General features: G+C 31.9%; 1 protein-coding gene across 2 annotated transcripts; it reads right to left on the bottom strand.

The window, feature by feature from the left end:
* Positions 1–716: 716 nt before the first annotated feature.
* Positions 717–11,095, bottom strand: LOC132755073 (protein unc-93 homolog A-like). 2 transcript variants are annotated; one of them, XM_060745866.1, is made up of 7 exons: positions 10,193–11,095; positions 7,681–7,818; positions 6,866–7,017; positions 6,086–6,313; positions 5,311–5,446; positions 3,650–3,781; positions 717–2,027 (listed from the first exon to the last, which is right to left on the bottom strand). In XM_060745866.1, the coding sequence occupies exons 1-7, from the start codon at positions 10,584–10,586 to the stop codon at positions 1,795–1,797; spliced, it is 1,413 nt and encodes a 470-aa protein (XP_060601849.1). In that variant the 5' UTR covers positions 10,587–11,095; the 3' UTR covers positions 717–1,794. The 2 variants fall into 2 exon arrangements, with proteins under 2 accessions (XP_060601849.1, XP_060601850.1); XM_060745867.1 differs by having other exon boundaries at positions 718–2,027; positions 7,681–7,815; positions 10,191–10,421.
* Between the last annotated feature and the right edge of the window lie 1,174 nt (positions 11,096–12,269).

Raw genomic sequence — 12,269 nt, 5'->3', positions numbered from 1 at the left:
TTGGTTTGTGAATAATGAAATGGGAATGGTATGATATGTAAGGAACGGGACACAAACACGATTTATATACAGTTTCAAGCAAAAAAAACAAAGCAAGTATTTGTAAGGTAATACGAGGTATCATAACTTTATATGGCTAGATATATTATTTTGCATATCCTCCTTTTGTATTTTAATACCTGGAGTGAAAATAAAGTTTTCCGTCTGTCATAGCTTAAATCAAATTAAAAAGAATAGCAGTAGTGGCAGTAAACGAATTCACCAGTACGTAGAAGAATAAGGAGTTATTACGGATGTCTCTTTAAAATAACGCAGTCTTTGGCACATACATACGAATCATGTCTGGGTTTGAAATTTGTCATAATAAGACAAATGTCGAAAAATTGTTATCTTAAGAATAAGCTCTGGTATCATTGTAAAGTCAGGACTGCTGGCTTTCTTTACATTAAGTTTTTTTAGCCGATAGAGAACCCTCTAAGTGTGACATGAATCCTCGGCACAGAAAAATGTTGGTTTTCCTCCTTGTTTGTTAAATTGTTCTTCATTAGCATATATTGAGCTGAGCAGACTAGTTTATTTGATACTTCAGCTTTATCTTTCTGAATTTCGGCCAATGCGTTTTAGATCTTCAATGCTTGCAGTGTCCTGTTTACGAGACTTGGCTAATATGTATTTGCAAAAATGGTTTGGATGTATGGTTATTTCAGGTCCAACAAATTAATTAATATAGCAGTGACTAATATGCAGTATGGAATTAATATCTGACTGTCTTACTGTCATTATGAACTGCATATAGGCCTAACTTTAGCCTATTTATAAAATCTTTGAAGGGGTAAAAAGAAGTTTATTCTTTCAGAAACAGTACAATATACAATTTACAAAGTCATTGTCTTTGGCAATGAATGTGAGAATTTTATATACGAGTAAAAACGTAGGTCAACAGATATATATCTATTAAACAAATATTTGACGACAGATAGCGAAAAAATTCACTCGATTAGTAAGATACATTATTGTAAACGAGTAAATATAACTCTTTGGAGATGATTTCGCTCTTAATCTTACCTAACTTGGCAGTATCATATCAATGTGTGTTGCTTCAATTTTGCCGTGTTGGGCTTTCTTTAGGGATTCTGTATTTATCTATTAAATAGGGAGCATATAAATGTATTCTAAAGATTAAAATTCTGTCTATACTGACAAAATATTGTCTCTTCATTATAATTAATCTACATTAAAGTAATTTATGATAGTGAATAACAATTTCTGATATATATATGAAATAAAACTTTTTGACTATGTATGTCTTTCCTTTGCGATAGGGGTGTGACTAAAATATTATATTCAGATATCTTTTTTAAACATTTTTAAATTAATTGAATTCTTTGAATGCAATAATTTTATGGCTCTGTCAATGAATGTGAGACATTTTATATATGAGTGAAAGCATTGATAAATATGGTATTTGTCGTCAAACGACGCGCACGTTTGTAGAATGCCAATGCTATATAATACGCTCGTACGTACATGCGTTATATTACGAAATATTTATTGCTTTGCAAGCAAGCGGTTTCATATCATTCAAATATGATTTTATTCACCTATGTTCAACATATAAATTTAGTACGAAACCTACACCTGTCAATATCCCCTATTTAAATGTTTTTTAAACTTGAATACACTGTTTTATACAGTTTCATTCAATAACCACCATCAATTATAAAGTAATAAACGCTGCTATTATTCAATGGTTTATAAAATTCAGTTTGAAATCAGATCTTCTGGAACCATATCCTATTCCTTTATTGCGTGGTGTTTGCTTCTTTTTCTCCTCCGTCTATGCTTCACATCGAGATAAATTACTGTTGCTAACGACGTAAGTAGTACACCAATCAGTATGTACATCTTAACGTTTGAGCACAGCCAGTTACTGTATCCGAAGGATATTGCCCATCCTATTGAGTTGAGAAGACGAAAGCTAGATAGAGCAATGTCCCTGTTCTCGACAAAATAAAGGTTATGAAGAGCTGAAAAATAGAGAAGCCTTGGATTATTTGATATGTTATATGGCTCAGTATAAACGTCATACTTAATTAGTCAATAAGAATATTTTCGATTCCGGGGATACGAAGAGAATTTTACAGTTACAGCTTCGAAATAAATGCGCAACAGGCAGGCTAAACTATTGTCATCGATAATTCTTACGGTAAAAGTTTTTACCCGGAGATAAGCTTGGCCATCCCAACATATGCCATGTTACGGATTTCATCTTTTGTCTATAAGACGGATCAATAACACACCATATTTGCTTATAATAATTATAATAATTATTTTTTTATAAATTGGCAGTAGCGGTGTAAAAAGATAATTTAATATAATGAGATAATAAGTCTAATGTTGAGGGAAACAAAACAATTTGAATCAATCATGTTCCAATGATTTTCATCGAGAGTGAAATTAAGTTTGTTTACCAAACATTTGAATATTCACCAATTGTTTGTTGTATTAACCTTTCAACTTCATACTGACTATACGACCACTGCACGTTTGTAGAATGCCAATGTTATATAATACGCTCGTACGTACATGCGTTATATTACGAAATACTTATTGCTTCGATAGATTTTCGGAAACTTCAATGAGATGAACGCAGTAATACGTGATTTAATTTAATTTGTGTCCTTGAAATAATGATACTGAGCGTTTCAGCGCAATTTGATTAACTTCTATAATTTCTAAATGTCCTACGTGTTTTAAACCTCGTAGGTCCATGTTTTTTGTTGTTTTTGTTTTGTTTTTGCTTTCTTATGTGTAGATGTGACGACGACTTAAACATTAAAATATATGACTTTTCAAAACATTGATTAATTCACATACACTAACTACACTGACAGAACCGAAGTGGGATAAGATATTTATATGAGTGCTTTAATGTATTCATAATTGGCAAGTCAACAAAATCAGACTATACAGATGATAAAGTGACAACCAGTGCATGATAAGTAGAAAACGTACACGACGTTTTCAGTAAAAGCTAAAAAATATCGTCTGACAATGCAAGTAGCGTAATGTGTTTATGTGTTTTTCGAGTTTTAGTATAATACGCGGCAAATACGGATTTGTGGTTATAATTGTCGTTATTATTATCTTACGCTTTTTTATGCATATGGCGAATGCATTTAAAAGTGCAAATGCAAATAAACGAGAACGTTTGCATGCACATCTACGTAATAATATTTGGGGTTTAGGGAATTCTGATGTAGGAGTATTTTCTTATTATAATCAATGTAAAAACATCTCTCATATTGTTTTTCTTCATATCTTTACAATTCCTGTGAGATGTGTTAGATCTGTATGCCTTGGTCACAAATTACGTTTTTGTTTATCGTTGATCTATCGTAAATTATTTATATAATTGGTGTGAATCGATCAAATTATTTGGTGTATGATATATCTGAAAGGATGTAATTATGTAAAATTTTAATGTACAATAACCAGTTATGTATAAGTTATACTGATTAATCACTATTCGTATTCAAACTAGCATTTTACACTCACAGATACTAAAGTTTGCTTAAAGTTTACTTTTTTAAATACTACTAAAATGATTTTTTTCAAGTATCAATAAGTCCGTGTAAATAACAAATACCTGTTAAAACTGGTTCAATGGCTGCTCCTGATATGCCCGCAATAGCAGCAAGCACATGTGCTATAAATGACTGGTTCGGCAATGGATGCCACAACAACAATGTTATATAAAATGAGGCTTGTGCCACTGAACCTGTCAAAAAGAAAAAATAAGGCAGTCCAAATATAATGCTATCCCGCCAAAACGTATAAAAAACAGTAATTTCCGGAAGATTCTGTTTACAAATTCTTAGGCATTAGATTTTATACAATCACTAATCATTAATCGCGTTTTGCTAAATTCCACTTATAAACTGTTAAAAATGGTTCAAAGACAGAAAAGGTCGAGTTGCATTTGTATACCAAATATCACGATGCTGTGTTGTTACAAAAGATTTTTACCATTGACCATTAATATCAAAAGTTTACATTAGTCGGTAAACAGGAAGTGGATAAGAAACAGACCTGAAATCAAAAACCACTAAAAACCACTGTATGGGACTAGTACGTGTAGTATATAATGATGTTGAGGATGTGATAAGTAGTTACTGAGAAAACTGACCATTGACCATCAATGTCTAAAATTGAACTAAGTCGGTAAACAGGTAGTGGATGAGCGGCAAACATGAAATCAAATCCCTGGATATGGGACTACTAGTTAATGGTGTATGAAAAATACAATAGGCTGTGATAAAAAGTTGCTGAGAAAACAGTTTTTTTTATTACCGCCCGCCGCCCGAAAATGCACCTGTGCAACCCGGCCAAAAATCATTGAATACCGATATTACGATACTGGCAGATGTTAGAATATTTTTCGGGAAAGCATTAGAGAGGGTCTACCTGAAATTGGAATAGATATATTCTAATATCGAAGAAACAATAAAATACCCTATTAATTTGAGAATTCTTAATCAAGACAATTATTTGTACGTATCAAATGATCCTTTTACCTAATAGTAAAACATCCTTGTCAACTATGAATTATACAAAGAACATGTATCAAAATTGTCTGGGATTTTTTATCAATAAATATGTTGCTCAAAATGAAGATTTATCAATATTGTAAGTTCCACAAAGTATTATTTGTAAAGATATCACAGAAAAGAATGCACATTAATTTTCCAAGTCAATAAAGGGGTGTAATTAGAAATTAATCTATTATAAAGTCTAAGTCGTTTTTTTTCTGTAAGAAATAAATACATATATTTTAATGATTGCATTTATTGTTGACAAATATTTGCAGTGTTTATTTTACAGATTCGTCGATGTTAGAAACTGTTTTAGAAGCATACATATTTCATTTCAGTGTCGTACCAACCTTAATTACAGCAAACAGGATATTTAACAGGATAATTAGGCAAAGGTATGACAAACATATTAAATTGATCCTATTCAATCATTTCATTCTCAGATGACATGCTTAAAAGTCCTAGCAAGGCTTTCTATATCAAAACTATATATTTAAGGATTGAAGCGTAATTATATATGTACATGTTGGACAAAATACATACGCCAACAGAGTCACCGAGATGTTTTAAGACAAGCCATGTTAGAAAAAGAACACTTGAAATTATAATAATAGATATTGTTGATATAAATGAATTGAAATAAGTCTTAGTTATTCAATCTACATCAGAAGAATAGTTGTATATTTATGCAAATCTCTTTTAATGGTACACTTACCAAAGGTAAATATCGCGATATGACCAATGTATTGATTTAATTTTCCAAATACAACACTGAATATAGACTGGCTCACTCCTAATGTTATCATACCAAATCCTACATTTTGTATCCCGTATGGACAACTAATGTATGCCTGAAATATAAGACAAGCATAACACACATAAAACATAGTTAAGCTAAAAAGCACTCCAACAACCAAAGTTCCAAGTTTTATCTTCATACACTTATTTTCATTTATTCTGGCAATAATTAGTATTGTGACCATTTCATTTAAAGCAATTGTACCAGTTTTGAAGCACAAGAAGAATTAGTACTGATGAGAAATATCCACCAATATTGATTGTGTCCATTTGATACATTCATTCCCTAAAACGCAAGTAGGAAATTTAATGTAACTGATATTTTGATTATAATGATTCTTTTTGAAATCAGAAATGCATATGATATATTTTAACTTTACCCACTAGAACAACTTCAAAAGAAGGGTGCCTAACAGAAACAGATAAGAAACAATTGAAAGATCAGACGATTGAAACCATGGTATTTACACTTGACAAAAAAAACTGATGAAATTCGGATAAAAACTGCATTTGATAAATTTTCAACAAATATATCACTTTTGTTTTTCAAATAAGCTTGTATATTTGCCAAAGCATTGGAATGCAGTAAGAAAGTGAATAAAGAAACTTTCCACTCAAGCATGAAATAGCTCCCCTATTTTGCATATATTTTGTATGAAAAAAAACACCAATATTCAGCACGTGATACATACACTTGTAAAATCTCCAATGAGAAATCCACTTGCTAAACCGCTAAATATTGAAGAACAAAATAATAATTGTTGGTCTCTGGATCGGAACATGTGTGTTGCCACCATTCGACTTTGTCTACAAGCACTATGCGATTTTCCGCTGTCAGTGCTTATGTTGGTCAAAAAGACGATTACCAACAATATTGCAAAGGCGGTTATTCCTGAACAAAATCCTGTAAATGTGTACACCTACAATAATAAAGCATACGTTCTGATCCATAACTTTAAAGACACTGGTCACTGAAACAGAAAGTGGGCCAAACAAAAAGCAGTCATAAAGAATCACTTGACAGTGTACCTTATTGAAAACTGATTTAAGAAATATCGTGGATCAGATAAATTCGAATAGGGCCTGTGTAATGATTAAACTGAAAGAAAAATTATGTAAAGACAACCAGAAACAAATAGCTATGTTTATAAAAATGTTTATTTTGACTATAACTAAACTTTAGTGTGAAGATATATATAACGTTCAAACTGTTAGATAACAGTTTATTATCGCACCATCATTTAATGACAAAACATAAATAACTAATAAATACATTTTCAAATAAATGAAGTAAATTCTTGACCTGACAAAACAGCTTTAATGATGGAGAATAATGAATCCTTACTAAAAATTACATAACACGATGTAAGCCTACATGAATATCATCAGACTAGGTAATACATTGTTATTGTTTCAAAGATTACATTGTAACGATGAAAACTTAAGTGTTAGATATTAACTTAACATATAACCTGCGTTTGTGAAGGCGGAACAATAGCTGAAATGTTATATTTTCTGTAAGGACAATATGAAGGTCCACAATGAATGTCTTTACTCTCCAACGTCTCGTTAGTACCCTCCTGTCTGAATACCATAGATGAAAATAGGTTTCCCCATATGTGACCTAAAATGTCAATAAGCGATTTTATATCGCAAAAAGCAAAGGTTAATTTGCTTTATTTCTTTATCAGTTTTATTTCTGCTTGTACAATTTCACCGTTAATATTTCAGTAACATAGGAATGCAAAAATTGTGCAGGCATTGTGCAATAGTAAACAGACCATCATATTTTACACTAAATTAAATTTGATGTGTATTTTCATCGCAAAAAAGTTATACTAAGTAGGACCGTCTAGAGGGAAGATAACAACTGGAAATTCGGAAATAGCAAACTTAATGGTATTGAGGTGATATTAAGAAATAGAAGATTATGCAATATATATCACACCGATAAACACAATCTTTCGGATTTGCATTAGATATATTTCCAAAGCAATGACAATCATTATTTGAAAATATCTTTTGGTTACCTATTTGATAGTGAATGGCGTCATTATCACGTTATTAATTATATTGGAGATCCTCTTAATGGGTGAAACCAGTAGATATTTACAAATAATTATCATAGTTTAAGGCATATCTTAATTCAATGAAAATTGGAAAGGTATCGGTTCATTTCCCAAAGTTTTTATCCGATATGTTTTACAACTTGAATTAAGAGTTCTTACACGTTGCTTCGAGTACTTAGTTATTCGTCTTTAACATAATATAATGTTGATGTACTTACTCGTATATATTGCAGCATAAACAATACCAAAAAAGAAGGTCACTCTATCCTGATCCACAGTGCCAGTGATTTGGGCGTAACCCTTAGCAATGTCAATAACATACGCTGGCATTGCCAACCAAAAATGAGCGGCACCTACAAATAATATGCGTTTATACAAACGTTTGCTCTTTAAATAGAAGAAGGCATTTTCATAGTAGCGATTAGCATGTATAAATAATTACTTTATGTATAAGGTACTAGTGTCTGCGTTTAATATGTCAGGGCTTATGCCAACATCGCAATGCTATAACTTTGCATGTGCATTATTCAATGTTGAAATTTATATAATTTCATTTTCTGAATTTATTTTCTTTCTATCGCTCAATTATAATCCGTTATATCTTGAACGAACACAGACTGTTTCTTTGCGATCGAATTTGTACAATAAATGAGATAATTCACACGTCGTTTCAAACAAATTTTTAAAATACAACGATATTTAATGAAAACAAGAGCTGTCACAGAATGTGACAAATGCCCCCAAAGGATTCTAGTTATAAACCACCTATTACATGTTAAGTGGTGATAAAAATTGACAAAGTTCGAACCCCAGCAGTGACCTTTAAGTTAGACAAAGAAACCTGGGTCTTGTTCACAACACATTGTCCATCTATGGTGACTTTATATTTTTAAATAAATATTGAAACTTTCATGTATTTTGACGTTACAGAGCGGACACAACAACCACCATTTATATGTATATAACATAAATATTGAAAAGGTTTAAACCCCAGCAGTGACCTTGAACTAAGGCGTAGGAAAACGGATCTTAAGGGCAACACGTCATACATTTTATGATAATTTCATATGTGAAATAAAAAATAAAATCATTTCATGCATATTAGTTTCAGAGCAGACACGGCAGTCTCTGTCATATGTATATCAACATCAAAATTGACAAAGTTTGAACCCCCAGAGCCACCCTAACCTTAATCGTAGAAACCCAGTCTTGTTCGCAACACACTATATCTATTGTTATTTTATCTGTGCAAGCAAAATTAAAATCTTTTCATGAATACCGAAGTTTCAGAGCGGACACAACAACCACCATTTTTATTTATAAAATATAAAATGCACACCATACATCTATGGATATTTCATATAAGAAAGAAAAATTAAAATCCTTTCATGCATGTTTCAGAGAGGACATTACCACAACCTTCTATAATTATAAAGCAAAAAAAGGGGGAAACAAAGTTTAAACCCCAGCAGTGACCTTGACTTTAGTCAAAGAAACCTCATTTTTGTTCGCGACACACCATACATATATGGTTATTTCATATGTGAAAGAAAAATTATAATCCTTTCATGAATACGGATGTTACAGAGCGGACACAATCACCACCTTCTATATTGTTATAACAAAAAAAACGACAAAGTTTGAACCACCACAGTGACCTTGACCTAACTCGAAGAAACCCCAAGTCTTGTTTGCGACACACCATATATCTATGGTTATTTCATATGTGAACAAAATTAAAATTCCTTCATACATACTGAAGTTTCAGAGCAGACACGACCACCACCAACTATATTTTTAAAGTTTAAACATTGACAAAGTTTGAACCTGCACAGTTACCTTGACCTAAGCGGTAGGAACGAGTCTTGTTCGCGACACATCATACATTTATGGTTATTTCTAATGTGAAAGAAAAATTACAATACTTTCATTCATACTGAAGTTTCAAAGCGAACACCACCACCACCTTCTTAATTTTTATACATAAAAATGACAAAGTTAACCCCCACAGTGACCTTGACCTAAGAAACCGAGTCTTATTCGCGACACACCATATATCTATGGTAATTTAATATATGAAAAAAAAGTTAAAATCCTAGATGCATGTTGAAGTTTCAGAGCGACATTACCACAACCTTCTATAATTACATAACAAAATATGACAAAGTCTGAACCCCAAAAGTGACCTTGACCTTAGTCGTAGAAACCTCAGTCTTGTTCACGACACACCATACATCTATGGTTAATTCAATCATATGAAATAAAAAGAACAATCCTTTCATGAATACGGAGGTTACAGAGCGGACACAAGTACCAACTTCTATATTTTTATAACATAAAAAAAAGTTTGAACCACCACAGTGACCTTGACCTAACCCGTAGAAACCTCGAGTCGTGTTTGCACACACAAAATACATATGATTATTTCATATGTAAAAGAAATCATTTCATGTATACTGAACAATTAAGTATCCTTTCATGCATAATGAAGTTTCAGGGCGGACACGACCACTACTGTCGATACAGAATGACGGACTGACAGACAGACAGACGGACGGTTCGATTTTAATTTGCCACACTTCGGGGGTATAAAAAGCGAAGTGTGTCACACAGTATACTAAGATCAACACTAACACATTTTGTTTTAAAAAGAAAAATATATCATGATTTAGGAATTGTTAAGAAATAGATATAAAATGGTTGTGCTATGAATTGTAAGATACTTAACTATGCCAATAATAACTGACGCAGGTATGACCGTATACCAGGTCGGATGAAACCCGGTTGCCGTGTAGATAATATACGTGCACATCGACCATGTCATTATCCACTTAGTAGATATTCTTCCCATGCTTATCGGGGCTATAAATAGGCTTGTAAGCACCATAACACTGAACAGTAATGCAAGACCTGTTGTTCCCAGACCTTCTTCTTTATTTAATGTACTTTGTAAATTTGTAAATGAATGAAATGCACTGAAGTGTAACATAAATGCAAAACTTACAATGAATAAATTCTTTATTATTATTGTTTGAGACATCTTATTTGAAACCACAATTATATCGTCCGATGTGTTCTTTTCCACTTCACTTTTAAGGTCCAAATTTTCCACATTTATCTCCATATCGAGATTTACTTATAGGGCAAAATTTTCATTTCTTCGTTTAGAATATTTCATTCTTTATTATTTTAATAGCCTCGAAAATACACTACTCAGTCACAGGAACAACACTTTTCTCCTTGTAAAGAGTAAATAAAGGTGTTTTCCTAACTTGATCCACGTTGGTCAGGTAGGAGCATTAAAATTTCCCAATAGTTGTCAACATGAACTCTGAAAACATTAAAGAATATGTCAAATGAACGGCTTACACTTGTTTTAAACATATATCAAAATATCTGTTATTGTAACTCCCAGGGTTTGTTCAAGTCACATGATTTCTTTTAAAACTACTCCGTCTAAATTTCGTTCAGCATATTTAGATAAATTCACACTTAAAACCGAAATATCTAACTTAATATTTATACAGAAATCGTAATAAATGTCATTTTAGCGTGAATTGAATAGATTAGATCATTTTAATATTCTTGTCATGAATTTCCCTGAAAAAACTTTTAACACTCCATTGCATAAATATAATGTTCTACATGTTTACACTACCAATGATTATATTTACTTGCTTATACACCCAGTCAGTGCGTTGTAACATTTAAACTAAAATATTGTAACAAATGTAATATGCAAAATAAAAAGATGATGATGAAAACAAAACAGTCGATGCACACAGTTTGTCGTAGAGTAGGAAATTATGAAAGAAAACGCTTCGATGCTTCAATGAAACACTGCAAAAGTGTGAACAGGCTCTGAATTAAGTTTATATTTAAAGATCCTGTATATTATGTAAATTTAATTTACACAAAAAATCAGAAAGGTTTGATTTTATGGTAAATGCGATAATTTTGCGAAAAAGAAATTAAAATTGGTAATTACTATAATAAATAAAATGATGAAATATCTCCGAAGCTGATTTGTTTTTTCTAATTATAACGCAATGGTACGTCATCAGTAACACAAGATCGGTCACCTGATCCATCCTTTAAGTAGAACAGAACAAACATGGATGCCAAAGACAGCAGCTGATCAAGTACAGAATGTCATTTTTTATAATTGCACTTTTCTTTCGTTTTTCGTTTCAAATATTAGCCTGACCTGTAGTATAAACGTGAGAGACACATGGTCTTCCTCTCCGCTATGTTAGTTTACAAGGTGTGTGAGCGTATATCACGTGACCTCAGTTAATTTACATATAAGGATGTAACATACACTTAGTGAAACCGTCGGGGTTTTCCGGCGATTATCATGCGACTTATCGCATTCTGATCCTCGCATCAGTTCTTTACGGGAAATGATAAAGATTTAACAAATGTAAGAGTTGTTGCCGGTTATGAAGGTGCGACCTCAAGGCTGCAATTAACACATATATCATTTTTGATATAATACCAATATGTCGAATGAATCGATTTCCTTCAGCATATGACTTATAATAATGTCATATTTTACAAACGAAAAGAATAAATTGACCAGTTTCATTTCTTTTTATTATTGCTTTGGTTTTAAATCGTGGCAAAGATATAAAGAGAGATGAAGCAAACAAATTCATTCTTTATTTTTGTTTTGCATTAATGTCATGCTAGCATAAAACAAAAACTTACATGACATAGTCAAGATCTGACAAAATAAAGGTGGAAATATATTTGATAAGTTGTAAGTATCGAATTGCTTATCATCTATAATTCGATTTATTTATTT

The sequence above is a fragment of the Ruditapes philippinarum genome, unplaced genomic scaffold (assembly GCF_026571515.1).
Source record: "Ruditapes philippinarum isolate M1 unplaced genomic scaffold, ASM2657151v2 ctg268_1_1_1_1, whole genome shotgun sequence".
NCBI classification, from domain to species: Eukaryota; Metazoa; Mollusca; class Bivalvia; order Venerida; family Veneridae; genus Ruditapes; species Ruditapes philippinarum.
The sequence above is the reverse complement of the archived record's forward strand: the minus strand, read 5'-3'. Positions and strand labels throughout refer to the sequence as shown.